This window comes from Branchiostoma belcheri, unplaced genomic scaffold (genome assembly GCF_001625305.1).
Source record: "Branchiostoma belcheri isolate BF01 breed outbred unplaced genomic scaffold, Haploidv18h27 scaffold390, whole genome shotgun sequence".
NCBI classification, from domain to species: domain Eukaryota; kingdom Metazoa; phylum Chordata; class Leptocardii; order Amphioxiformes; family Branchiostomatidae; genus Branchiostoma; species Branchiostoma belcheri.
The window spans coordinates 1-27,606 of NW_017804010.1; the positions used below are offsets into that span (position 1 = coordinate 1).

At 40.7% G+C, this 27,606-nt stretch overlaps 4 protein-coding genes and 1 long non-coding RNA gene across 6 annotated transcripts; 2 read left to right on the forward strand and 3 right to left on the reverse strand.

Annotated features, from left to right (window-relative positions):
• Positions 1-95: 95 nt before the first annotated feature.
• Positions 96-5,871, reverse strand: LOC109476821 (DNA excision repair protein ERCC-6-like 2). 2 transcript variants are annotated; one of them, XM_019777840.1, is made up of 12 exons: positions 5,830-5,871; positions 5,401-5,483; positions 4,916-5,022; positions 4,548-4,676; positions 4,125-4,193; positions 3,668-3,789; positions 3,324-3,429; positions 2,561-2,742; positions 1,896-2,011; positions 1,534-1,617; positions 965-1,113; positions 96-461 (listed from the first exon to the last, which is right to left on the reverse strand). In XM_019777840.1, exons 2-12 carry the CDS (start codon positions 5,405-5,407, stop codon positions 195-197), a joined length of 1,338 nt encoding a protein of 445 aa, XP_019633399.1. In that variant the 5' UTR covers positions 5,408-5,483; positions 5,830-5,871; the 3' UTR covers positions 96-194. The 2 variants fall into 2 exon arrangements, with proteins under 2 accessions (XP_019633399.1, XP_019633398.1); XM_019777839.1 differs by having other exon boundaries at positions 5,401-5,486; positions 5,830-5,869.
• A 988-nt stretch (positions 5,872-6,859) lies between these two features.
• Positions 6,860-7,585, reverse strand: LOC109476823. The gene is made up of 3 exons (XR_002140632.1): positions 7,554-7,585; positions 7,214-7,363; positions 6,860-6,927 (listed from the first exon to the last, which is right to left on the reverse strand). It is a non-coding gene; the product is annotated as an uncharacterized LOC109476823 (long non-coding RNA).
• Positions 7,586-8,334: 749 nt separating this feature from the next.
• LOC109476824 lies at positions 8,335-11,258 on the forward strand. Its single transcript, XM_019777843.1, has 3 exons — positions 8,335-8,521; positions 9,334-9,489; positions 10,714-11,258. The coding sequence occupies exons 1-3, from the start codon at positions 8,335-8,337 to the stop codon at positions 10,884-10,886; spliced, it is 516 nt and encodes a 171-aa protein (XP_019633402.1). The 3' UTR covers positions 10,887-11,258.
• A 1,005-nt stretch (positions 11,259-12,263) lies between these two features.
• On the forward strand, positions 12,264-20,720 carry LOC109476828 (cystathionine gamma-lyase-like). The gene is made up of 12 exons (XM_019777847.1): positions 12,264-12,608; positions 14,940-15,021; positions 15,320-15,415; positions 15,792-15,901; positions 16,411-16,539; positions 17,054-17,111; positions 17,450-17,527; positions 18,080-18,232; positions 18,801-18,922; positions 19,302-19,354; positions 19,557-19,695; positions 20,308-20,720. Exons 1-12 carry the CDS (start codon positions 12,429-12,431, stop codon positions 20,329-20,331), a joined length of 1,224 nt encoding a protein of 407 aa, XP_019633406.1. The 5' UTR covers positions 12,264-12,428; the 3' UTR covers positions 20,332-20,720.
• A 3,459-nt stretch (positions 20,721-24,179) lies between these two features.
• LOC109476825 (leptin receptor overlapping transcript-like 1) lies at positions 24,180-26,266 on the reverse strand. Its single transcript, XM_019777844.1, has 3 exons — positions 26,198-26,266; positions 25,697-25,886; positions 24,180-25,254 (listed from the first exon to the last, which is right to left on the reverse strand). The coding sequence occupies exons 1-3, from the start codon at positions 26,236-26,238 to the stop codon at positions 25,138-25,140; spliced, it is 348 nt and encodes a 115-aa protein (XP_019633403.1). The 5' UTR covers positions 26,239-26,266; the 3' UTR covers positions 24,180-25,137.
• Positions 26,267-27,606: the final 1,340 nt, after the last annotated feature.

Genomic DNA, 27,606 nt, shown 5'->3' on the forward strand with positions numbered 1-27,606 from the left:
ACAAAATGTGGATTTCAATGAAATGAATAGCTTTACATGGAAACTACAAGGGATTTAATTTGAAACATTTTCAGAAATACACACAAACCTGCATTTTTCCACAGTATTTTGGGTCTGACAGAGTCCTAAACGCTGCTTCCCTGGCCAGCCTTACAAAGTTGGATTTCAACTTAAGACGTTTAAAGGGATTTAATTTAAAACATTTTCTTTCCAGAAATACATACCTGCATTTTTCCACAGTACTTTGGATCAGACAGTGTCCTAAACGCTGCCTCCCTTGCCAGCCTGACAAAGTGCGGATGTTTGCTGAACACCACATCACATACCCGCTGGGTTCTCTTCAGGGCCTTCTTACTGCCCTGCATCTCTGGAAGGAGGAGGGCCACGTGGTTGGACACCTTCAGCAGGACACTCAGGTAGCTGAACATCAACTGTTTCACTAATTCTCCCTCTTTATTGGTCTGTGAAGGAAGAGAATAAGGTACAAATGTATAACGTATCAACAGTTACTACACACTAGACCGCAAGGACAATTTTAATTATTCTCTCTTCACAAGCCATATGCATGGACATCGTCAACAGAACACTTGGGTAGCTGAACATTTACTGTCTCACGTATTCTCCGTCTTCATTTGTCTCTGTGTAAACAAACAAGGTGGTAAGGCAGTCTGTGGTTAGGGTTGTTGAATCTAAAGGTTTTGGGTTTGAATCTCTCCTACTGTACATGTTGTGATCTTTGGAAAGACATTATTTCCTCACTTGACTCAGTTCAAAATGAGTTATACTAGCTAGCTTCATCTTGTTGGATGGGATTTCTATAACTTAGTCCAGAGGCAAGATCACTTACCACAGGACCATACATACATGCTACTGAAATTGCAAGTAAAACAATTGAACGAGGAAAATTTTTCCTTACCTGGAGATAGCTGTCTTGGCATCTGCTAACTGTTCAACCATTGCTTACCTCATGGCAGCACTCCCTCTGCCTGAGCCCACTGTTGCAGTCGCACGGGTCGTTTTGGTGTAGGACCAGCTGCACATCCTCACTCTCCAGCACTGACTGGTAACAGGTCTGCTGGAAATCGGACAGCTTACAGAACACCACCTGCTCCTCTGTGGGGAGAAAACAGATGTTCATCACCATCCTCACTCTCCAGAACAGACAGTTGTTTGGTTATTACTGACAATAAAAAAGGGAAATCCTAGAAAAATTTGCGACTAATGATTAACAATCCAGTTCTTGTAGACAATTCAAACTCCACTACTGGATAATTAGATATGGAGATTACTTCCTGTCATTTCAAGTGAGTGACTGCAAAGACCAGTTGATTCTAGTTCACGGTTTACATCTCAGAGTTTGTAGATACAAACCCTTTTATACATAACAAACGGGTCGGAGTCCTTGTGAGAAAATGTTGTGAGTGACCATATGCCTCTTTACAAAGAATCTGGGAGTTTGAATCCCGGCTGTTGTTGCTCATGACATGATGTGCAAGCTACTTGAAAGGGTTATGGTTACAGCACATACACTACCTTTAGTGGGAAGCTGGTCTGCTATGATCTTCTTGGTTCTGCGGATGAACCACTTTTTCCTCAGGTTGCTCAGCATCTTGGCTTCTACAGAGCAGCAAAGAAATTCAAGACATCCAGACTTCATGTTTTTTTTAATACTATGAGCAGTAAATTTGTCTTTACTAGTGTGTGGCATTTTTACAGTGGTAATCAGTATTGATTGGTGTTCAATAGAGGCAATTGAGGCCACTGAGGTTTTATTGTTCTTTCATGGACAGAATCAGGTGACATCTAGATCTGGCAGACAATTTCTTTCAGCAAACAAACTTGGCAGAACAACTTGTTCTAGAGTGCTTTCTAAGGAACAACATTAACTTTCTTACTTCTCCGAGCTTCGGCCAGCTGCCGTTTTGTTGAGTTCATCTTCTGCCCTTCCTCGATTGGCTGCACGAACTTGGCCCTAAAATCTTTGTCATCACCTAGGCAACCTGGGTTGGCCCTGATGGGAGAGAAAGGAAAAACATGAGACAGATGTATCTGTAACGAAAAACTCATGTAATGATTAAAACTATTGCAAAGTTTGTACATGTAACATCTGTAAATAGACTTTGTACAACAGTACTATAATACCATTGCTTAATATGGTTTTCGTAGGACGCTAATCATGTAGCTTGTATCTTGTATGTTTGTGTGGATGGCGCTCAGCACCAAGGACAGACATGTTTGTGTGTGTGTTTGTGTGTGTGGATGGCATTCAGAAGCAAGGACAGGTTTGTTTGCATGTGTTTGTGTGTGTGGATGGCATTCAGACCCAAGGAATGGCATTTGTGTGTGTGTTTGCCTGTGTGTTTGTCTTGTGTGTGTTTGTTTGTTTGCTTGTCTGTGCGTCCTCACCAGTTGAGCACACACCACATCTCCATGAGGTTGTTCTTTAGGATGTTTGTATGTGTGTTCGTGTGTGTTCACACGTGTATGTACATGTGTTTGTGTGTGTGTGAGTGTGTTTGTGTGTGTTTCTGTGTTTGTTTGTTTGTTTGTGCGTCCTCACCAGTTGAGCACACACCACATCTCCATGAGGTTGTTCTGCAGGATCGTCCCGGTGAGCCCCACCCGACGACGGACGCGCAGTTGACCCATGGCCTCCGTGATCTTCGCCTTCTTCTCCTTAATCTTGTGGCACTCATCCACGATCACAGCTGACCAGTCAAACCGCACAGAGTTCACCTCATTCTGAGATGAAAAACAACGTGTAAGATATGATAACAAGAAATTAAAGATTTCACATCTCCATGTTGTACGTGGCACTCGTCCACAATCACAGCTGACCAGTCAAACCTCACAGAGTTCACCTCATTCTGAGAGGAAAAACAACAAATTACTTGAAGGACAATGTAGGAAGTGCATCTTCAATGATTTTAATGATTAGTGTATGTAGCGTGTAAAGAGCCTTTGAGTTGCTTGTACTTAGGGTAGATAAAACTTCTGTTTATAGATTAATAATCTTGACCTTTCGGAAACAAGGGCTTCATCAAAAGTCTAGGTTTTTGCAACTGTACTTCTATGGATTTGGTAGGACTCCAATCATGTAACCGATAAGTTGCTACATTTTGTCTGAACCAGACCTTTTCCCTCATGACCTTTAACAAAAAACTGCCGGCAAGGTGATTTGAATATTTCATGAGGTAGAAAAATCTTTTATGATTTAACAGGCTCAAACAAATAAAAGGCTCAAACAAATAAAAATCAAACAAACAAACTAAAAAATAGTTTGGGTTGTTCCCCGACCCTTTCAGAAGACAACCTGGACTTACCAGGTTCCTCCTAAGAGTTTCGTACGTAGTGATGACAATGTCCAGCCTTCCTGCCTCCGCTCTGGTCAGCACCTCATCCCGCAGGCTCGGGTCTCCGTGGTACTTACTGAATAATCAGGGAAAAAAGTTATATTAGCTACTGTAGTAAACTTGTGTGCCATAGTACAAAATAAGACTGGCAACTTAATAAAAATCAGATGCCTCAGAAATCCAACACATTTCATATCCCTTCACAAAACTCCAATCTAATCACTGTATGATAAAACCTTTGTAAAAACTTTGTAGCCCGAAGCAGACGTATGTTTTGTACTCCATACTCCAAAAAAATAATTCAGTTTTTTTACCCGACTCTGAAGTGTCCCCATGTCTCCAGTTCGTCCAGCCAGTTGTACAGAACAGAAGCAGGACTGACGATCAGAAATACCTGCTGTTTCTCCTCGTGGTCATCAGGAGAGTCTTGCCTCTTCTGGAAATATATCACGAGAAAAGTTACCTGTATCTGTTGTGTCATGTTTTGGTCTACAATCCCTCCCTAACTCATGAAGACCACAGACAAAGACTGGAGTTGAACACCTCTATTTTATTCCCTTCCTAATCTAAGGTACATCTGAAGTCCCTGCCTACTGTCAGTCCTACCTTCTTCCTGTGTTCCTGTCACTGATATCTCTGACTGACTGACCTACATGTAGTTCTAGCTATTCAGGGAACTCTGTGATGCCATGTTAAGTCCTTACAGGCGACTCTGTAACAAACTGCTATTTCTGTCGCAAATTTTTGTACCACTAAAATCTAGCATCTGACCTTCTTGAAGTTGGTGATGTCTTCTCTCGTCCCAGTTCTTCCCAACACAGCAGACAGGAAGGAAATCACCTGAAGTCATAGATATAGAAAATAAACCTAAAAAAACAGTTTCAGTTTCAGTTTATTTGTTGTACCAGTAATTACAACTCAGGCCATTTCGTAAAGTTGTAACTAAGCTGACAAGTGCTCAAATTTCTATCTTTCATGTACATACATACATGTAATACCTCATGCGTGTGTTAAGTACCAAGGACAGACCTTGTCTAATATGTGGATAGTGTTCAGCACCAAGGACAGACCTTTTCTAATATGTGGATAGTGTTTAGCACCAAGGACAGACATTTTCTAACATGTGGATGGTGTTCAGCACTATTCAGCCATTGGCCCTTGACACTGAAAGGAATGCAACAATTCAGAACAGACCTGGACAGTTTTCCCCAGCCCCATGTCGTCCCCCAGTATGGCCCCCATTCCAGCCTCGTACTGCCGATACAGGAACTGCACTCCCTCCCTCTGGTAGTCGCGCAGGTAACGGTTGATGGTAGCAGGAATCTTTAGGCAAATTAGTATGAGAGAGAGCCATGAATTTGAAACTTTTGTCAGAACATTTTTGTGGAAACAATTTTTGGGGCTGAAAATACTGACTCATTTTATATCATTATACATTGTGCCCCAACTCTTGTTACTCTGTGAAAGTATAAGCCTGTTTTTTACATATACAACAGGTGTTTTACCTGTACAACAGGTGTTTACCTGTACAACAGGTGTTTACCTGTACAACAGGTGTTTACCTGTACAACAGGTGTTTCTCCTGCAGGTGAGAGAACAAAGGGCTCCTTCTTCCCCACATGAGAGTGGTTCCTGAAGAACGGCTTCTCATAATCTTCATCACTGAAACCTGAAACACAGTGGAAAAACATGGCAATGTTTCCGAAACATTGATGGCTTGTGAGGTCTAAATGAAAAGTAATATCAGACTAAGTACAGAACTGGTGTATCAATCCAGGCATACAAGCAAGAATATAGCATGAAAGTTCATCTGTGTTGGTACAAATCATTATGAAATAAAGACTGAACTTTAACTTCCAACACTAGATATAGAATTGGGACTTACCCCACATTTTCGGTTGACTCCATCAACCTTGTTCACGGAATGCCATCTACTCTTGGAACGTGACGTCAGAGACACGTGACGTCCAAGAGTAGACAGGTCCATTCTGTGAACAAGGTTGATGAAGTCAACCGAAAAGTCTTTATTTCATAAGCAAGCATATACCTTCCATTCTGAAGCTGTGGTCCCCTCTCCCGGTGCTGTCGGCTCTGTTTTCATTCTCTCTAGGGCTGGGCAGGTGAGACGAGCTACTACAGTATCCAGGAACAACAAAAATATCATCAGCGAACATTTTACATCATAGCATGTACATTTAGGGAAAAAAGCCATGCTCTTCCCCACAACCCCAGTGTGATACCAATACCGGTAGTAATGGTATCACACTGGGTCACACATACAGTAATCATGTTTTATCCAGTACCATGCCCATGCACAGTTGTGGATAGTTCAAGCATATCCAGAACCGTGCCATGGACAAATCTATGTTCTTGCATACACGGAGACTATCCAGAACCGTGCCCTATCCTACCCCTAAGCCATCCAGACTTAGAACTAGATATGTACAGTTCTGGATATGATAAGAACCATGGCTACCTTGAGGAGGAGTAGCGGGGACTGTCCTGCCCCCTAGCAGCCGAGCTCAGTACTGCACCTGCGGGCCTGCTCTTCTCTTCCTGCCCAGTTTCAGAGGTTTGTACTTCTGTGGGCCGGCAGGCCGCGGTGGTGGTGGCGGGGAGGTCATGTCATCATCTGAATCCTCAAGCTTGGCAAACTTTGCTCTGAGGGAAAGACAAGTTTTATAGAAACATGTACAAAATCATAGCCAATGAGCTTGAAGACATACATGCACTATTGGTATACGATTATTACTAGTATGTCGGAGCTGAGGTTTATTAGAAACGCACGGAAGAAACAGAACAATAGAAAATCTAGACAAGGCCTTTTGGCCCTCCCTATCAACAAATACTAGTACCTGCCTGTATACCTGTCTCACACAAAATCCTAGTAGTACCTCATGAAAAAACAACAACAAAAAAAAGACTTCTTACCCCAGATGTTTCCTGGTTTCGTCTCCCTGTAAGGGACTAAACATACTGGTGTCACCAGCAGGAACTTCCACTGAGGAATTAAAAAAAACAATTCTCAATTTCTGGTACATTTGGCATTGAAATGTGTGTTTTCTTGGGTGGGTATGACATAAATAGAATACAACATGATGTATTCCGCATCACCCTCACCCCCAGCCCTACTGGGAAAATAGCAATTGTTGATAATGACAATGACAATGAACTTTATTGCATATTCACGCCCTACATGGGCCAAATGCACTAAGTTAGATAATACATGTACTAGTATCTCCTTGGCACCTTAAGTGATACAAAACACACCATGTTGCATTTTATATACGCAAGGAGCTTATCCATGGTATAATTTTATGCTTGATCATGAAACTGTAAGAAGTTCCCTCACCATTTCTCTCAGGTGTACAGGCTCTAGTTTTCTCCCTCCTGGACAGCTTCCTGAGTTCTGCAACGGGAACTTCCTCATTTTCATCCGACTCAAACCCGCAGAACTTGACGGTGACACGCGGGGTCGACTGTGCGGGGCTCGTGTGGACCGACTGGATAACAGCGGTGTAGTACTGTCCATCGTAGGAGCAGGGGGCCTGACACCGGTCACCCACACACCACACTGCAACATGCAAGCAATTTAGCCTGGGTACCATCCCGATTTTAACTCGTGATTTTTCGAGCGTTGCGGAGTGAAAATCCAGATGGTACCCAGGCTACAGATAATTAATAATTATGTTTGTTGTTTTTTGTTATGTCTTTTTTCTGAGGAGTTTTTTTTCAATGCAGGGTCGACTGGGCAGGGTTCACATCTCTCCATACAGTCACCTACAAATCACCATAATCACAAAGCCATAACCGTTACAATTATAATTGTTTTATTGCAAATCATAACGTTTATAACTTACCTCGCTCCGAGTCCTCTACAAATGTTGAATCTTCAGTCTCTTGGTCCTCTTCACAGCCTTCAGTAGCCATTATTCTAAACACGACGTCCTTTTTTCTTATAATCTCATAGTACTAGTACTAGTGCATAGTGATGATCCGGTAGTACAGACCTGAGTTGTGGGGGGGGCATAATTTTATCGAGAGAAACAAAACTAAATGTAACAGTTTTTGCTTCGTATATAACAGAAAATGCTTTTGCTTCCAGTAACTAGTACATCTGATGTCTTAACATCTCACAAACTGGACGAATAGTACGTAATTTTAAGGTGAAACCGACACAAAATTGCAATAAAAACATACCCTGGCAGGCGCCTGCCTCGACTTGTTGTGGGGTTAAAAGGTCAAAGGTTGCAGGATTCTGTTGCCTGATGACCTGAATAAAAACAGCGTACAGAGACTGGACTGATACGACACATTGTATTTGCAAATCGAGTGTTGGCAGGTATTAAATTAATGACAGGTAATGATAAGTAGTGGTGTCTGTATCTGTAAAGCCGGTATAACCGCCCTTCGGCGTAACACAGCAGCAATGTTGAGGCTACGTCAACTCTAGGACTGTGCCAAAGGTGAATGACCAGACGGACAGTGGCCCCTTTCCTCTGCGGCAATGCCTTTATTGATTTACGCTTGGATTGGATCCGTCTTATATAGATTTGATTAACTCCATCTACAAGTAATAAAAAAGGTTACAAAACATCATTAGTTAAAAAAAGTAACTTCAAGTTAAACTTTAATCGTCCCTCTGTGTTACTTTTACCACGAGCGGCCTTTTAATCTGACCTGGATGACTGGACCCAAGAACAAACACCGGTCAAGGTCAGCCCAGTGCACAGGTTACCTAATAACCAGCAGTGGGCGTTACGACACTTTAAACAAATGACCTCTTTAACTGCACAACCTTCAAGAGGTCTTAAGAGCACTGCGCCTTATTGACTGGGGCCTAGAAGTCTTCAAGTAACTCTTAAAGGACTTAAGGGTGTTACGCAACGGGCTTGTCGAACCCTGACTGAGCGCTTAAGTGTAGCGCTACGTACGTGTGTTTTTAGTTATCGGTGACCTTGTAGTACTGTTTGCTACCAACATGGCGGTTCGTGGGTTCTTTCGAACGCTGTTCTCCTACCTGTGTTTTCTGGTAAAATGGACGGTACAGCTGATCGTCCTGAGGATCCTGGGAGTCGTCTCTCCCGACAGACAGCGCGAGATCCTGGTTAGAGTTGCCAAGGCAACGCAGTTTTGGGACTGTCCGCTAGAGTTCGACGACTATGCAGGTAACTGTTACTGTTATATATTAACGTTATGTAACGTTATATATAGTGTGCGAACAGGGGACACATTAAAGAATGTTGAAATCTTAGAGACTATACGCTAGAGAACAGTTAATTAAACATCTAATGTTACCACTGTGACAGTTATATATTCTGTACGTAGCTGCATACATAACATTATATTCCGTAAGTAGGATGACTTTATCCATACATGTATTTAGCTGTGTCTATCTTAGTTGTGCATTGTGTTACGAAAGTCCCTGTACTTTGTGAATTGTTGAGTCAACTTATAAAGAATCAACTTATAAAGAATCTTAACGGTAATGTCGAGGTGGAAACCATTATGTCACAGCTGATGCTATTTGCATTAGGGGAATTTGTGGTTGATACAGTTTTTATGTCACTGTTATGTAAAAAAAAAAAATAACGCTTTGCAATGATTTTGTACTTTTGCATTTCTTAACCGGTTGGTTGGTTGGTTGGTTGGTTGGTTGGTTGGTTGGTTGGTTGGTTGGTTGGTTGGTTGGTTGGTTGGTTGGTTGGTTGGTTGGTTTATTAGTTGACTGATTAAAGTTACTGTAGATGTTAGGGTTAGGTGTAACAAGTCGTTCGGTGTAATATAGCCAGCTGACACCGCGCCGCGTGCCTGCGAAGCTGGTGTGTTACGCTGAAGGGCGGCTGTACCGGCTCTATAGGGATATAGGCCACAAATACAGATACATTTAAAGACAGATAAGTTAGTCGGTTGATTGTTTATTTGGCTGGCTGTAACTTACGGAACATTATAATGGGAGGATTTTGCTCTTCCAACTCAGGCACCTTCCTAAGTCTCTCAGCCTACCTGGACGTGTGTGGGGCGGTGTGGCGTGATGTCAGCAGTTACGTCATGGTCGGGTCACCGGCGCCGAGGTGTGACGTCATCGAACTGGACACGGGAAGAACACGGGACCTTTTAGAATTCGGAAATCCAGGTAATGAGTTTTATTTGTTTTTCTGTTTGTCTGTTTGTTTTTGTTTTGTTTTTTTTCTTATCTCAGTACATGAATGATTCGAACACTCGATACTGAAGCTCGTAATTTGAATATAGTGATTTTTCTAGGTTTTAATCTAGGAGCATTTAAAAGTGAAGATTATTGCGAAAACATGTTGTTTTTGCTCTATTTCTTATTCTTGTACTCCACACACAAGGTCAGTGACCTGGGACAGACGTCTGTCGCCATGGTAACTGGTGCTGTAGCAGACACCCTGTGGTGTTGGATTACATGATGTAACAGGACAGACTGAGGGGCTGAGCACCGTACATACATGTAACAGTTATATATCAATGTGTTAATGAATAAACAGAGCAGTAGTTCGTTAGGCTAGACCATGTTAAGGTACCTAGGTAAACATTGTGCATTTCCTTTACAAATGTTACCTTTTTTAGTCTTATATAGAGTTGTTTTTTCCTTTTTCTCCAGGCCGTCCCCTGGTACTGAACTGCGGCAGCTGTTCATGACCTCCGTTCCGGGGCAAACTGGCCGACTTCAAGCGCCTCGCAGCGGACATCAGGCAAACTGCAGACTTCCTCACGGTAGTTATCGTCATACTATTTCGATCGATTCATCCATCCATCCATCCATCCATCCACCGATCCCTCCCTCCCTCCCTCCCAACCCATCCATTCATCCCTTTATTGTGTACGGAAGTTTTATTTTCTGTGTGTATGCTAGTGTAGTTTCTCAGTCTTAGGAGGTGAATGGGAAATGGTGTAACCAGACTGGCAGGAAGGTCGAATTGAACATTGTGAATATTTTTTTAATAACTTTATTCACACAAAGACTTCAGAAACAGTACATCATAGCACCGTTGATACATTACAAGCAATAAGTAGCTTTAAAACTTACGATTACAGATGTACAAAAATGGTTACGAAACTTAAACTGTAGATTTACAGCGATAAGTGGTTACAAAACTTTGTGAATCCATGGTACGGTGGAAGAACACAAGAGAGTCACAAGTTCAAAACACCCCTAAATACCCCCTTCCTCCTCTTGCCGTGTAGGTTTACCTGGCCGAGGCACATCCCCCTGGCGGCTGGGCCCTGAAGAACAACATCACCATCCCTCAGCACCGTTCTCTGCAGGAGCGCCTAGCGGCCGCCAGAAAACTGCAGCAACTCGCTGATAACCTCGTCCCGTATTGTCCAATTGTAGTGGATACGATGGACAACAACGTAGCAAAAACCTACGCCTGTTATCCTGACCGTCTGTTTGTGATTCTAGACGGTAGAGTTGTCTACAAGGGAGGTCTTGGACCGGAGGGTTACCATTTGGATGAGGTTCGGGACTGGCTACAAAACTTCACTGGCAAGGATCGACAAAGATAACTTTACTTCTTTAGTAGTGATGGTTTATTGAAAAGTTACATCTGCATTTTGACAATTGATAATTGCAGCCCACGTACTGAATCGGAGAACAGACATTGCTCACTAAACAGTCCGAAAACTACATTCGAAATTGACAACGGTACGTAGTCAACTTTTTCCTGTAGTTGTTGATAACAAAAACATCAAGAACAATGGATGCAAAAACGGATGGCAAGTTGTAAGAGTACAGGTAAGAATAGCTGCAAAGAAGTTGACGGACAAGAAAACGGAAAGTGCGATATAGAATGACGGGTTGTGCCTTAAACCACAAGAACGGGTCAACCTTGAAACACATGTCATGCATTTCCTTTTTTTCTTGAAAGTGAACTTATGTTTTGCCATACATTTCCATCATTAAAGAATTAAAGAACGATTTTGCGATTTCGAAGAATTTGTCCGATTTGCTCTATGAATCTGTGAAGTAGGCTTTTGACCAGTTTTTCCAAGCTTGCCCAGTGGGGTAATTTTATCCAAGTATACAAGTAAGCATCCGTGAAACTCTCACGACCAGATGATGATGATGCAGGCTTCCAGTGAAAACTGTGGTTTTAAAAAATCGAAAAGTATCGCCATTGAAAGGGCAAAGGGCGAAAAAGCGCACAAAAGGCAAACAACGTCAACACATCTGCTTGGAGTTTAAAGTCCATACTTTTAATACGTGGCTCTATTTAACCATGTCTATCTTATAGGGTTCCTGAGGGTAAGGTTAGTCCGGTCCAAAGGTAAAGGTTTTGGTAAACATCCTTCTGGCAGGTATTGTATGGCCCTATATATAAACACACGTACACTGGGCTAGTTTATATAAATAGTTACACCTATCCTGTATAAGCGTACATAGTCGCTCAGAACTTCCTAAAAGGAAAGAAAGCGATTTTATTCACGATTCCACTTTTAAAAGCATGTACAACCACAAATGATCGTACTCAAAAGTTTTGCTATTAAATCTAACTACACTCCAGTAAGTATGATGACGTTACCTGTACACACTGTACAGTATTTCATATCTAGGTAAAATTTGCTAAATATTACTGAAAACGCAATACGTAATCATGACTCAGCAATTTTTGCCTGTGCCGTTTTTTTTAGTGACAAGACCTGAAAAGAATGGTGCAATCGTGACTATGCCAAAAAGGTCAATAAATCCGTCACGTGGCATAACTCCACCTATGCCCCGCCTCCTTTGATCAAATATTTACCGACAATGGTGGTCTTGTGATTTTGACTTGGCTAAATCAGCATTTTCTCGAAAAAGTATGCTTCTATGGTAAAATATCGTGTGCAGATATGTTTATAGCTTCATTAGGGCTGTTGTTCAATCGTGGATCGGCCGCAAAAATAGCAAGAAACGGTAAAATTTGCTGTTCTTTTTCTTCCTTTGCTACGAGTTCTAAACACCTTTCCCGCGTTTTCCGGCCCCGTGACCCGCATTTGACCCTGACGTCATCACACGTCATCAGACACACCCCCAGTTCTTCCTCCGGGTTTGCCACATTTGAGTCCAACATGGCCGCTAACAACGGGTGCATCGATGGCGACAACGCCGGCTTTCTTTCCGCCTTTCCTCACTTCGCTACGGACGCGATTCACGCAGGACAAGACCCTGAACAGTGGAACTCCAAGGCTGTTATCCCACCAATTTCCCTAGCAACGACGTTCAAGCAAAAAGCGCCCGGACAACACTCGGTAAGTAGCCGGTATAGCAGACGACATTTTGGTTCTTCCAGGATTTTTGGTTGAGTGGTTTTGAAGAGTGACTTTGCAAAATCGTACGCTACGTTGAAGGCATAAACTGTTGGTGTAGGACTAGATTCAATAGCAACAGGATCTGTAGCGTTGTATGTGGTTTTTATAAGCGAAATAGCAGTTATATTCGTGTGAGTAACCCGGCCTTATGGTGAACCACTCTAGCTAAAGTTGTAGGCACATGGCCATAGTGGCCTTTGCTGATCATGTTACATCGATCGACCTATCTGTAAATCTATATCACACCCAAGGCCTTCGTTACCAAGCTGGGTTTTTTTAACGAAACGTAAAGAGCATATGATTACAATATCAAACGATTTATAATAACACTTAGTAACACAAAGAATCGACTGGCATCAACTTTAAACCACCAAAAAATTCTGAATAATTAATTGAAACAGAAACCTGTAGTCATCACTATATAACAGCATTTTGTTTTCATTCTCCAAGGAGGTTAAAAAAACACCTTGCTATCCCAAGCCACATATTGTTTCACCAAGATTGCTGGAACAATCTTAGACCATAAGTTGGTATAATCTGTTGGTGTTGGTGATTTTGTGTGACCATCTGTATGTTAGAGTGTAGCAGACCATAATGTACAGTACTACAGCCATGTGACCCACTCGTGACCCAGGGAATAATTATCCTCAAGCAGATGTAAGATTTGGTCTGATGTCTTCTGCTCTTTGTGGTCCCCTGATAAAAAGTACCATGGCAGTACTACCTATAAATTACTTCTAAAAGTAGAAGTACAAAATCCTAGGAGCAGTCTCTTGGCCTTACATAGTGAGCGAATCCCTTTGAAAAAAAAGCCATATCACTCAGGTGTATAACTATAATTACATACCATATCACTCAGGTGTGTTAAAAAATTACACACTTAGACAATTCAGGAATAAAACATGCCCTACTGCCTACAAACACACCTACCAAAAATTGCTGATGAAAGCGACAAGCTGTTTTATCTCCATTGCTAAAGCTAACCTAAGGTAATTTATGCACAGCTATTTCCTACCACCATCTGTTAGGTTTCACAGTTGTATTGCCCCTTGTCATTCATTTGACAATGGGCTATGAATGGGGTTTATAATGCCTTACAAACTATGTAAAATTCCTCCAGCTCTTAACTGAAAATTTATTCACTTTCAGGCCCTAAGACATTGTGCTAAATTCACCACACTTTGCATTGAAATGGTTGAATTAGTGTGGACCAATAAAATAATGCATAAGATTAAGATAGCTACTTGCAACTTATGCCTTACAAAAACAGAATGCAGACCTGAGTAAAGAGACTCTTTTTGCGCAAACAAGTCTTTTCTTCAGCCGACGTTTCAGTGGCCGTCTGTCACCTTCCTCAGGACTGGTCTCTTTACTCAGTGTCTTATCAACCTGATGAAACTATTCACGGAGGCATGCAGACCCCTTTCTGCTAGCCTCCATAGCATGCCAAAAACTGGGGGTTTGGGCGGTCTTCAGGGTCTTTGGGAGCTTTAATGTGCTATTTTCTGATTGCATATAGACAACATAGCCGACCCGGTTGAATTACCCCCGTTTTTAGAACTGGGCTAATCAGAAAACAGCCGAAGACCACCAAACCCCCAGTTCTTAATAATACATGTAAGCCTGCTACGGAGGCTACCTGATCAAACTATTCACGGAGGCATGCAGTCCTCTTTCTACTGCCATTTATTTTGGTACGTCATCAGAGAAGTAAAACAAATTAAGCTTTCCCAATAGGATGTTTGCCCCCTTATCTCGACGGCCGCTTTATCGATGCCACCGTTACTGTAGTGACGGGTTTGCTCTGTTGTGGAGTGTTTGTCGGCCTCTTGATAGCAGGTCATGTGACTGACATGTAGCATGAAGGGGCTAGTGTTTGTCTCCAAGCAGATGTAGGGAGGAGTGGCAAGTGGCAAAACTAAGTATAAGAATGTGGAAGAAAGGGGAAAAGGATATGTTGAAAGAATTGTTTTAGGCAGCATTGGTTCAGGAAAAGTTTATTTTTATATGTACATAAACCATGTTGTAACAGCAGAGAAAGTTGCATCATACTTCAATAGCATTAAATATCCTGATCATACAATACAATATTACAATACTAGTACATCATGCTATGAAATATAAACCACAATGCTTGGACAATCTACATGTAGTTGCAGGGAGAATAAAAGGTGATACATCATACAATCCTTTCCACACAGTTTCAATACATTCATGAAAACCTGAAGCACTTTCTGGAACTCTGAAGTCTCCAATTTCTTGTTTCTGCAGGGTTTTGAGTACTCCCGTGCTGGAAACCCCACACGGAACTGTCTGGAGGAGTGTTTCGCTGCCTTGGAGAATGGAAAGTATGGTAAGTGCAAAATGCTCTTTTATATATGCTTCTATTCAAAATTGTTAACCTACAATTTTCTAACAAAAGCTAAGATATTTCCTTCTTTCTTGTATCAAGAAAACTAGCTCACTCATTTGCTGTCAGAAAATATTTTTGAGATGTTGACAAAATATGCTTTTTTTTTTTGGTAAGGTCTCAACAATCTCTATATCTCTTGCAACTGTCTGGCTTCCTAACAACTTTGTTAGCAAAATGTATTTCCCTTTAATGAGTAGATGAATGAATGATTGGACTGACTATGTTCTTCCCCCATCAGGCCTGACGTTCTCCTCCGGCCTGGCTGCCACAGACACCATCACAAAACTCCTGCAGCAGGGAGACCACATTGTCAGTATGGATGATGTCTACGGAGGTCAGGGTCATGTTTGTTTGTTTGTTTATTTTTACCTTGCCCATCTTGGTGGGGCCCTGGAAACTTGAACTTTGAAAACTACAGCTTGAAAAGGGATGTTTTGTCCCAGATTTCTAGATCTACTTAACTTCTAGAAGTCATCTAGAAATGTCCTGTCTTGCTGGATATCTTCGTTTGGATGTCTTTTGTACATTGTACATGAAAAGCTGTACATGAAAAGCTGGAAAACAGATAGCAGTTTCTAGATCGTAGATGTCTGGTCCCAGAGAAGGAAAAACTATCACAGAGATTGAAAATTTCCCCCAAATGAACAAAGGCCTGCATGAAAAGTAAGAAATGTAGTTTATCCTAAGCGGTCATTTGTCTTCCTTCACAGGTACTAACAGGTATTTCCGTCGGGTGGCCAGCAGGAACGGCATTGAGACCAGTTTTGTGGACTGCACAGATGCAGCAAACGTAGCAGCAGCTATCAAGCCGAACACCAAGGTAAGGGGTGGTCAGGGCTTTGCACAATGATGCAAAATCGTGATATGTCCGCAGACAACCAGGAAGGATGAGTTGGAGGTCAAGTAGAAGGAAGAGACAGAAATATGTCCAGAAACAGCAAGAAATTCAGAAGAAATTGAATAATGAATAAAGCAGGAAATTCATACTCACTCACTCACTCACTCACTCACTCACTCACTCACTCACTCACTCACTCACTCACTCACTCGGGTCCGCTTGCTCCTAGAAGCATAAGGAAATTCATAACAAATCTTAAATTTTTAAACACTTTTTTACACTTTGTTTTTTTTACACCAGCTGGCTGCCATGCACAGCCATGGCACCTCGTTTGAGGATGACCTGAACTGAACTGACACTATGTTTGTTTTCAGATATTGAGAACCTCAGTTTTTATCTGACCGTGTTTTGTTTCGTTTGCTGTTTTCTCTCGTACTCTGTTCACTCTGGCACAGCCCTTTGCTAAAGTTTTGCCTCTGTGTTTTGTACAGTTGGTTTGGATTGAGACCCCGACTAACCCCACCCTGCGAGTGGTGGATATCCAGGCTGTGGCTGATGTGGTGAAGGGGAGGGACATCATACTGGTCGCTGACAACACCTTCATGTCTTCTTACTTCCAGGTACAGTACTGTAAATCAGAATTGCTTACTGTAAATTTAGTTTTAAATTTCGTGTTAGAAGGGAAAAGAAGGTATTCATGTGTAAAACAATTCTGGTTGCTCTTAACACTTTCATGCCTTCTTACTTCCAGGTACAGAATGGCTTGTTACTAGTACTTATACATGTAGGTACTGTTATGTAACTCAGAATAAAAGTTTCTATTCTGTTTATATGTTATGGGCTCCCTTGGAAATCAGCGCTATTCGGGTGAAAGGATTACTAGTATTCAAGATAGGAAGAAATTGATAAAAGTTACTTGATTCCAGTTTGATGAAAGAAGAGAAAAAGGTTCCAAAATATTCTCACATCAATACTTTTCAAACCAAAAAAAACTACACTCACCACTCTTTAGCATAGACTTAAGTATAGGAAATATTCAATCCATAGTCATTGTCTTGTTTTTGAGGACCAGGCTCTTAGCAAGTGGTTCAAATGCTTGAAGATAACAGTTGCATTTTTTATACTGTGCAACAGCGCCCCCTGGACCATGGAGCTGATATTGCATTTCACTCGGTCACCAAGTACATGAACGGTGGGTGGCACTTGTTACACTTGGCATGAAAACTCCATTGTGCAGCACAATTAATATTGTTCAGTACATGTTGAAATAAGTCAATAGTTTGTGCTTATAAACCTGCCATTCTCTTGTCTCTAGTGTCACTGACAAAAGGTAGTGGATGCTACCTGAAACGTCTGACCATTTCCAAAATCATATCCAGTTGTTTGAATAACTGTTTTTTGGAGTATCTTTTTACCTGGATGTCTAACCTTCACTGACTTAAACTGTATGTTATTACACTATTTTCTGAAAATTGACGTTGCCATAGAAACTGCTGTTAGTATTGAAATGTTTGCTTTTGTCTCCTCCAGGCCACAGTGATGTAGTGATGGGAGCTGTGGTCACCAACAGGGACGATATCCACGAGAAACTGCGCTTCCTGCAATATGGTAAAATAGAACCACTGTCCTTATATGGTAAAATAGAACCTCTAAAATAGAACCCATATCCAAATATGGTAAAATAGAACCTGTGTCCATGTATGGTGAAATGGAACCTCTGTCCATATATGGTAAAATAGAACCCCTGCCCATACTAGTATATGGTAAAGCAGAACTTTTATCCAAATATGGTAATACATACAATCCTCACCCAAATATGGTAAAATACAAGGCATTGCTTGTCTAGGTAAAACATAAAGTATGCCATACATATTGAACCCCTGCTGACAATCTTTTAAGGTACGTTAACACAGGTTTCAATGAATCTGTAAATGTTGATAAGACAAACACAAAGCTTTATGAGCAGCGGATTTACATAAGCACAACAAGTGCTTCCTATCCAATGCTCAAAAATCCATGTGAATAAAATAAAATAAAATAAACACAAAGCAGTTACACTGTTCTATTTCTAGTAAAACAGGAATACATACTTTAAAGGTAAAAGTATAAAAGTTAATAATCAGAAATAACGAGACTTTGTGTATGTTTGTGATATTTCAGCGGTTGGCGCCGTCCCTGCTCCATTCGACTGTTTCCTTGTGAATCGAGGCCTGAAGACCCTTGCTGTGAGGATGAAGCAGCACTACCAGAATGGACTAGCCGTGGCCAAGTTTCTGGAGAGTCACCCCTGTGTCATCCACAGCTTCTACCCTGGTCTGTTTATTTGTTTGTTTCTTTGTTTATTTGTGAGTACGGTTGCATATTGGTATGTGTCCATGGCACCTGTCCTTGGTGCTGATTTCCAGATAGAACAAGTTAATTCAGTAGTCTTCATTGAAGTTATTACAGGGCTCGAAATACCCTAGTGCACCCAAATTTGGAGCTGTGCTCTTTTTTTTCTGTTGGTGTGATTTGACCTTGACCTTGTCTGTTCCATGCAAGCCTGCCCTCCCACCCCTCCTACCATGTAATGCAGTACTTTTGTCTTCAGACATTTGTAGTTGCCTGTCTTTTAATATCATGTGATTTGACAACAAAATGGAATCCAATGTTCTTTCTATTGAATACAGGCCTTCCCTTCCATGGCCACGTCATACTAGTAACCATACTTCAACAATGATGTTGTTTGTAGTTGCCTGTCTTTGAAGGTTATGTGATTTGACCTTGAGAATGTCTGTTCCGTGCAGGCCTGCCCTCCCACCCCTCCTACCCTGTCATACAAAACATTTGTAGTCGCCTGTTATGGAAGGTTATGTGATTTAACCTTGTCTGTTCCGTACAGGCCTGCCCTCCCACCCGTCCTACCCTGTGATGCAGAAGCAGGCGACTGGCTGTTCCGGCATGGTGACCTTCAGGATCAAGGGCGGCGTGGAGTGTGCCAGCAAGTTCCTACAGTACCTCAAGGTTTGTTCCACTTGTTTCCACAAAATATGGAAGGACACAGAATAATGGTGGAAACTGTCATTGAGAAATAGTTGGTTTTCTCATTTCCTTGTAAAAAATGTGTATTATAAGACAGTGCAGCTTAGACCACACCAATGTATTTTCCTGGATTCTCTGACATTTAAAAGTAGGAATTCGGCAAAAGAGAACTCGGAGACAAAAATTTGACTCTTTTTACTCCCTGATACTTTGTGAACCAAGATACAGGCATTGTCATTAAACTAAGTCTATCTTTTTCTGTTGATGTGGCCTTTTAACCCTCAAGGACTGTTATAGGATAAAAATGATTATGAGAAGAGAAAGAAAGTGGGGTGCTTGAATATTTTTATATTGTTAACAGATCTTCACCCTGGCTGAGAGTCTGGGAGGTATCGAGAGTCTGGCTGAGATCCCGTAAGTTATTTACCTTCTTCTCTGTTTTCTTTCCTGATCTTATGGTTGATTGGAAAAGGGACAAATAAAAATACATCTGCGTAAAACAGTTTTATACCACCAAGTAATCCATGGGCAGGAGCACCATGGCACAGGTCCAGAGACAACTACAATTGTCCTGCACCACAGGTTGTTCCTAATTTTTATTTTTCCTCTCGTCCAGTGGCCTGATGACGCACATGTCAGTTCCGAAGGAGGACCGTGACAAACTCGGTATCCATGACGACCTGATCCGCCTGTCCTGCGGCATTGAGGAGACCTCTGACCTCATCGCTGACCTCGACCAGGGGCTCAAGAAGGCCGTGAGTTTGTTTGTATGTTTGTTTGTTTGAGCCTTTCTGAATGTGTGGACTGTCCAACATTTACCCACAGTGGACAGGGTCACATGGAGACATGGAGTCCAGTCTAGCCGACTGCTGCCCCTGAGACAGGGAAGCCGGCAGCAGAATAATCAAAGCCCAGATATGTTTATGTTGTTGTTTATGTTTTGTTAAATCAGAAAATACAGCTGGCTGCTTTCTGTTTAGGTTATGAAGGAATAGGTCAGGGTCAGACAAACTTTTAAATACAAAACATACAGGTTTTCATGTACATGATTGAAGTATTAAGAAGTCCATAAACATGTACATGTACAATGTTGTTGGAATAAACCATAGAGTCAAATATCCTTACACATACATGGTATTACAAAAAACGTATTTAGAAAAATGAATATTGTAATTTGCAAAATGCAAAACTTGAGGGCTTGAAATAACACCCGCATTTGCAGGTTAGTGCAGGTATATCTGATGATGTCTACTTGCACCTAACCTGCACTTAGTCTAAAGTAGACCTGGTCTAATGTTTATTCATCTAGTTTATTGTCCTGTCACATTTGTACTTGAGCTGATACTTATTCTGTTTTCATTCTCCAGGTTCCAGAAGAGTTGCGGAAATAAGAAACTGCTGCTACTGACCTGCATACAGTGAAAACGTGCGGGGAAAATGTGGGGTGGGGTGTTGGAAATTCAAAACAGTGAAACACATGTACATGTACATGTGCATGTGGGGTGGGGTGGGATGTTGGAAATACATAACTGTCAAACCTGTCAAAAGTGACCTTGATGAAAAGGACCTTGATGAAAATGTACTAGTAAGGCTGGGAAAATAACGATGATATGAATTGTATCCTCTTTTACTCAAGGACCTTGATGAAAATGGTCACAGGTGGTCACTATAGACAAAATTCTTAGTTCTTGGGAAGAAAATAATCTCTAAGGGAACACTAAAAAGTGGATGCATTGGTGTCACTACTACAGGTTTGACTGTATATTTAGGATGGGATGTTTAATTGGTGTGAAGGACTTGCCCTTGTTAAAATGAAGCCCTGGAATGGTGTGGTTGGTTTTCCCCATAGAAAATTTAGATGATGACCGGCTTCCATCTAGAAAAATAGTGGTGGCAAATGTAGGAAAGATATTCACTCAGCAACTTGGTCTGTTCTGTTTACTTCGTGTATTAAAAGGGCTGTGTCAAAAGATTGGAGAGAAGTGGTCTACATGGCTAAGCACTTTAGAATGATGATATGCCTTGTAATCTCTTTCAAGGACTCGGGATCAAATAAATACAAACCGTGGCACATAGTTAGACTTACATTACGCTACCATATATACAGTATACATGTATGTGAAATGCACAAAGCTGAAAAATACTTTTAACACAACTCCTGCAATGAAATCTAAAATAGATGATCTTCCACACAATTGTCCATGATACTACTGGCTTCCATGAAGTCTACATGTATCTTCATTGTGATGTACTTTTTTAATTCAAAGGTTTAAACTTGGATATACAACACACACGTTTTGGGTTAAATTTCAAACAGTAACAATCTTGATACTACATGTATTTTTAACTGTATAACCTATCACTATATATTTAAAAACTCTATATGAAGAGCGTCTTTATCAGTATTTTCTCAAGAGTCACCTATTTATTTTATGTCTATTTTCCTTCTTTCCCCCCGAAATAAACAGTCCATGTGCTATAACTTCTTTTCTGTGTTTGTTCTTTTTGGTAAATATATAGTTGGGGTCAAGAGCCAACTCACCTAGCAGAGGTTAAGCCTATCTTGCATGTTTAAATTAACTTTTAGATGTTTTGTCAGGCTTCATATTTTGTCAGCTTTTCTTTGGGTAGACCACCAAGTGAGGAAAAATAGGGTGCATAAATGGCCAGAAGAGTGATCCTGTGATAACATTTCCCTTTGACCTGCATGACCAAATACAACCTATATAGTGCACTAGAGGCAATATAAACTCCCCTAGCAAATTGTAGAATTTTTCAGCAGCATAGCCAGCCTGGAGGAGACTACAAAATTAATCTCCAAGCAGATCTTTCAGTGGTGGTAAGACAGTATCAAATTGGCCAGCCTGTATTAATTTGCTGGGAGCGGCAAACTGTTCTCTCCAGCAGACCAACTCCCCTGGCATGCTATCTCTCTATTTGGCCAATTTCTACTCTTTTCAGCAGCCTCCTGAAGCCTGGTAGAGGCTAACTGTCTTACCCCCACCAAAAGATCTGCTTGGAGATTATTAGCTACCCGGTAATCTTGTTTCCATAACTGTCAATGAAGAGACCAAAGACTTGAGTTGATAGAGTTCACAACATGTTGAAAAGGAACACCATCTACAAAAGTTTCCTGCAAATAATTCTGACTCAAAACCATCCATACACTTTTTACAGAATGAATCATTTATATAAACCTGGTACATGTACATGTATACAGTAGAGGGGATTCATTCCTAAAGCTAACCGACATCTCGCACACGCAGTCATCCCTCAGTAAGACATCTGGAGCCACATAGTTGCCATTTAGAACTTTTATTCAGCCTGTTAAACAGGAACTATGCAGCTCCAGATGTCTTACTGAGGGACGACTGCTTGTGCGAGATGTCGGTTAGCTTGAGGAATGAATCCCCTCTACTATATAATTATATATGTATAAACCTGGTATTATATCAAACTGCATGTGAATATTAGTATCAGTACATAAATGTACAGTCAGTATAACACGGTAACATTTTTGGGAACTGATCATTGTTTTTTCGATATTCCTCCATTTTAAATAATGTATCCAACATGTTTAAGACAATGATAACTAGAAGTTGTTGTTTCACCTATACATACACTTCACACCACATAAAGACTTATATAAGATATAGCTAGAAGGAGCTAGCTTGAACATTTCTTCACATCAACATATACTCTATGTACAGTTAATATAATGAACATACTACACACAAAGCTGGCACATACATATAGCGTATGAACAAGCAAAGTTCTGAAATATCAACTACACCATTTTCAATGCAATTCTGTACATCAGAAACAGCTCATGCTAATAATACACGATTTAGACTGCAATGCAAAAAGATGTCCTAGCTTTGAGAAGTTATATTTTACAGTAAAGAGCATTTTCTATGACTTAATTGAGACACCAACAATAGTATAACTCTTGGGACTTTAACATTGTGTTCTAGCTTTCTTTTGTCCATATTTTAGACGACATATAATCACAGAGGAAATATCCCAAAGAAAACATTGTTAAATGATATGATATTGATAACTACACATGTCTTTATCCAGTACATGTACTACTGTAGCAGTATAGGTTGAAACATAGTTTTTCAAACACAGTGGCTCAAAAATTTAAAAACCAATGCATTTCTGTAAGCTTTCTCATCCCCACTATGTGGGCTTTCTTCAACCAAAAATACCTACTCAACCTTCTCCCTTCTGTTTAAACTTATAACCAATACAAAATCCATGGCAATAGACTTCCTTGGCAACAACAAGCTTAACAGGCTTTCTAAACAGTTGCAATAGCATGCAAGTACAAAATGTATCTATTATTACTGTATAATGGCAGAGTATATATCAGATTCTGTACATACTATTGATAGAACACACATTCAGATATTTTACAATGGTTGTTCATAGATTTTTTCTTACCACCCAGTACTGGGGTTTCTTACCACCCAACTCTGACACTGTTAGCTTGACTTTATTATGGGTTCACCACACCACGAAGTGGTGTGGTGAAACCATATTGCTTTTTCTGATGTTTCTTCTCCTTCTTCTCCTCCTCCTCCTCCTCCTGCCATATCTTTAAATGGATTCAGCTTCTTCATTTTAGGGCCTAAGGTCCTGAAATTTGGTATGGAGGTACAGTGGGCAAATACCCCTAGGCGTTTTTTAAATTATTGTGATACAGGCTTTTAGAATGGTTTTATTTGAGTTTTTTGGCTGTGTAATAGCTAATGTATTACTGTGTAAGTGTGCAGTGTTTACCACATTTGGACATGAGTCATCACAATGGCATGCAAGGCATCAACCAATAGGCATGCAGCTTTCCTCTATTCTCCTTGCTGATTGGCTGTTGGGATTTAACTGGCTTAACTTCATTTACACCTGCACAGAGCCATGCCATACTGACAGTATGTCTGTATTCAAGTGTTTTGGTAGGTATTTTAAGCTTTCCTGCTCCAGCATTGGAATGCGGGCTATGAACGCTTCTTTTTATCTTGAAAATCAACAGTTTGCATTATGCAATCCTAACCAATAATGTAGGGAATAGCTATCCAACTGTTGTAGTCTTAGTTGTATGTTACTTCATACTATAGTTATATCAATGTAAAGCATTGTTTTCCCTTGTGTTTCTCATTCTTTCCCTGCCATGTGGTAAAATGTGGTGAACCCATCGCTATATTTGCTCCAAAGCAAATATTGGCCTTTCTAGTTCAACTTAATTCAACTGATATTGTTACTGCTGAAAATTGCAATATTTGTAAAATAAAAAAAATGCATGAATGAACATTATCATCATTACAAACTGAAATTTCCCACCACATTTGTCAACACAAAATATGCGGAATGCACATGATTTCTACAATATTACATTATACAGAAAATTAACATCTAGATAAATAAACATCTAAACAATGGCTGTGCAGTGCACTGCATCTATGCAATGGTACAAGTCTCAAAAGGATCTACCAAGGGTTATTCCATTTTGAAAAGTTCAAAGGGGTGGAAGTCTAGATCTGGGCAACATTTTCAATATATATATAAATTGTGAAGAGGGTAGAAAATGAAAAGGACAGAGTTGTATAGTTGTAGGTGTTCATTGGGTCAAGAATTAAAAGTTTCTATCAGCAACAGAAGCTTATACTTATAAGTTATAGGGTGCCCATGTTCACAACAAAACATTGTTTGCCTACAAAAGTTCTTCATTGATTGATATTACCCAGAATATGAATAGGCTGGCCTACAACAGACTGTTATACAATAGGTTTATGGCTGTACCATCCAAAAACATAGCCTGGTATCCAGTCTTCTCGTGGTTGGGGTAGATTTTCCTCGGGGCTGCAGGAGCTCTCCCCCATCTGCCTCAGCTAGGTTTCCCGGTAGGTATTTCACGATGGGAGATTGATTAGCCCCACCATGAACAAAATGTATATATACTCCCCAGTGTGCCATCTCTATTAGTGTAACACTCCTACCGGGGTGGCCTGTTGGTACTGGGTGGGGGGAAACTATTAAAGCCCCGAAAACACAGCCTGTTCCAACTACTATGCCCCAACCACGATAAAACTGGATACCAGACTACCAAAAACAGGGATGTGAAGCTCATCAGGATAGTTTGCTGTGGGGTTGTTGAATTACCGGTGGGATAATCCGATTGTTAGAAGCGTTTTCTTGTCTCAGAAGCCCGAGAAAGCGAAGTCGTCTTCTCTTGTGAAGACGATGAAGTATGCCAGGATGGTGATGAAGACGACAACATTACCTGCTACCGTTAGACCGCAGGCCGCACCTTGTATCTGGAAGAGGAATTGAACAGTATGTCTTTATTTCAGGTACATTGAGCCATAGCAACATAATACACACATGCAATACACATATCTCACTACAATAATCAATCCAACATGCACTGCAATCATCTAGCATAGAATTGCCAGTACAATGGGTAGCCTAAAGGCAGAGCCACAATACCTGGGGTAATGCCTTTGAGTACAATGTTAACTGCCATCATAGCATAGTCTAACTATACCTACATGGAGTCATATGTATAGTTCAGTGCCCAGAGGTGGTATTTTGATGTTGTTAAAAAAAAAAGACTCACTACTCCCACTTTTACCAGTCCAATCGGATGCCTGTGGTAATCAGAATGATACTGAGAACCATGGAAGCAAAAAGTTAAAGCACAGTTACCGCTAGTACAGATTATTACTGAGTGATCATTGAAAGGGATCAATAACTTACTACTCCTGCTCTTGCCAGCACGATCGGCAGCCCAAATGCTGACACGACAATCCCCGTAGTCAGGAAGATGCTCAGTTCCGTACAGGCGCTGCTGGCCGAGTCAGACATTTCCTCCATGTAACGCCGAGAGATGCACCACGGAATCGGTGCCAGGATGTAGAACATCACCACAAAGAACGGCCACCACAGACTGCAGGAAACAAAGTCATTTCAGTATAAGAAGGCTACTGACCAAGTGATGAACAAGATTGAACTGTAATGGCCAAGACAAAAAATTGGACTCACCCAAATTTTTGACTGTACAACTCCAGTCTTTGTCAAGGAATGAGCAATCCAATTTTCGCAATTACAGTTCAATCTTGTTCATAATGACTTCTAGCAATACAGATGAACTTTCAAGATATTGACCACATGATACTGCTGACCTGTACTGTTAATCACTGCTAAAGTGCTAAGTACATAAGGACCACCTGGCTTTTGTGGGAAAATTATCTGACTTACTTGAACTGCGGTAGTGCACAGGCCAGGACCACAAATGTCATCCCGATGGCACCAAAGAAAGCCAAACCGATCAAACTGTAAGGAAACATCAATGGGTTAGCAAATAGCAAGAATACAATTGAACAAGAGAGATCACAAGCTTCAGGTGCATTGTAGTAAATTCATAAATGTTTTTCTCCAAGACTGATATGTGTAGAATTGACAATTGTTCTATTATTCTTTATTACATGTATCAATATAACTTCATATGCTTTATTTGGCACTAAAAATACATTCGGGCTGAAGCAACCAAATTTAACTACTAGTATATTGTAAGAGAAATTGCACTCACGCTGTTGTTGTTGCAGATGTGGTGGACACGAGAAAAAAGCGATACAAACATTCAGTTAATATCATCACATTTAATTAGGTAAGAAATGTCCTAATTTCTAAAAATAAATTGCTCTTAAGATCCTAATTACAATACAAAAGGCATCCATGTTATGAAAATGACATATTTTGTCTTCCAATGCGACCTGACCTCAAATCTAGTTGATGGTATTACACAGAAATAAATCTGCGCCATGTTTCCAATCACTCTGTGCTGCCGGCCTGATTTGATTGTTATCGACCTCACAGCTGCCAATATGCGATTGTGTTACATACAATACAATCAACGGAAAACCATTCAGATCATAGGAACCCAAATTACATTTCAAGCTATTCATTTGGAACCAGGAGAAATGTAGGGAAGACACAGGCGTGAAAAAAATGAAGAAAATTTTGGCATCGGCTGAAGACATGTGACAATCTGTCACTAGTATAATTACATACACGTGAGTCATAAAAATGTAAATATTATTTTTCTGTTTGAAAATTTAAACAGGCACATATTATTCTTTTTCTTTTGCTGTTACACAGTAGTGTACTACACTTCAGACGTGTTCAGCGATATTTGGGGGGTGCATTTGGCACAAAATTGATCACAAAACGCTGCAAATCTGACGTGAATGCTATGCTGAAATATCAAAAATTTACTTCCGGTTTACTGAATCCGTAGTTTCATCTAGCCTTGATTTACAAAGAAGACAGTAGTTCTGAATAGTGTTTAGATTGTAAACTATGCCATATTGCTTTGCAATCGGTGATTGAGGAAAACAAAGCGCAAAGATCGAAAATTATTGATGAAGAACAAGAAAAACCATCGCCAAACCTTTGATGCCCGCCATCTTGGATCATGTGACCATTCATCAATGGACTATTCCATCAGTGAACAGAGGGGGGATCCTTAGCAGAGTTACGCAGCAGAAAAATATTAATGTGTTTATGTTTTGCGGGTTTCTTTGGCTTTTGGCAGCTTCCAAAAGCACATGGTGTTTGTTTTGATTCTTATTCTTGAAAACGTCACCGAAAAAAATCTTTCCTAACGT

Excerpts from the sequence above, each read along its gene's own strand:
- LOC109476821 (XM_019777840.1), bottom strand. Across the intron at positions 3,790-4,124 it reads ACATCACCAACTTCAAGAAG|AAGAGGCAAGACTCTCCTGA; the intron begins GTCAGATGCTAG and ends ATATATTTCCAG. Across the intron at positions 462-964 it reads AGAGGGAGTGCTGCCATGAG|ACCAATAAAGAGGGAGAATT; the intron begins GTAAGCAATGGT and ends CTTCCTTCACAG.
- LOC109476824 (XM_019777843.1), top strand. The coding sequence starts at position 8,335 with ATGGCGGTTCGTGGGTTCTTTCGAACGCTGTTCTCCTACCTGTGTTTT. Across the intron at positions 8,522-9,333 it reads AGAGTTCGACGACTATGCAG|GCACCTTCCTAAGTCTCTCA; the intron begins GTAACTGTTACT and ends CTTCCAACTCAG. Across the intron at positions 9,490-10,713 it reads TTTAGAATTCGGAAATCCAG|TGGATACGATGGACAACAAC; the intron begins GTAATGAGTTTT and ends GTCCAATTGTAG.
- LOC109476828 (XM_019777847.1), top strand. The coding sequence starts at position 12,429 with ATGGCCGCTAACAACGGGTGCATCGATGGCGACAACGCCGGCTTTCTT. Across the intron at positions 15,022-15,319 it reads CTTGGAGAATGGAAAGTATG|GCCTGACGTTCTCCTCCGGC; the intron begins GTAAGTGCAAAA and ends TTCCCCCATCAG. Across the intron at positions 18,233-18,800 it reads CATCCACAGCTTCTACCCTG|GCCTGCCCTCCCACCCGTCC; the intron begins GTCTGTTTATTT and ends TGTTCCGTACAG.
- LOC109476825 (XM_019777844.1), bottom strand. The coding sequence starts at position 26,238 with ATGACATTTGTGGTCCTGGCCTGTGCACTACCGCAGTTCAA. Across the intron at positions 25,887-26,197 it reads TGTGCACTACCGCAGTTCAA|TCTGTGGTGGCCGTTCTTTG; the intron begins GTAAGTCAGATA and ends TGTTTCCTGCAG. Across the intron at positions 25,255-25,696 it reads TGCTGGCAAGAGCAGGAGTA|ATACAAGGTGCGGCCTGCGG; the intron begins GTAAGTTATTGA and ends TTCCTCTTCCAG.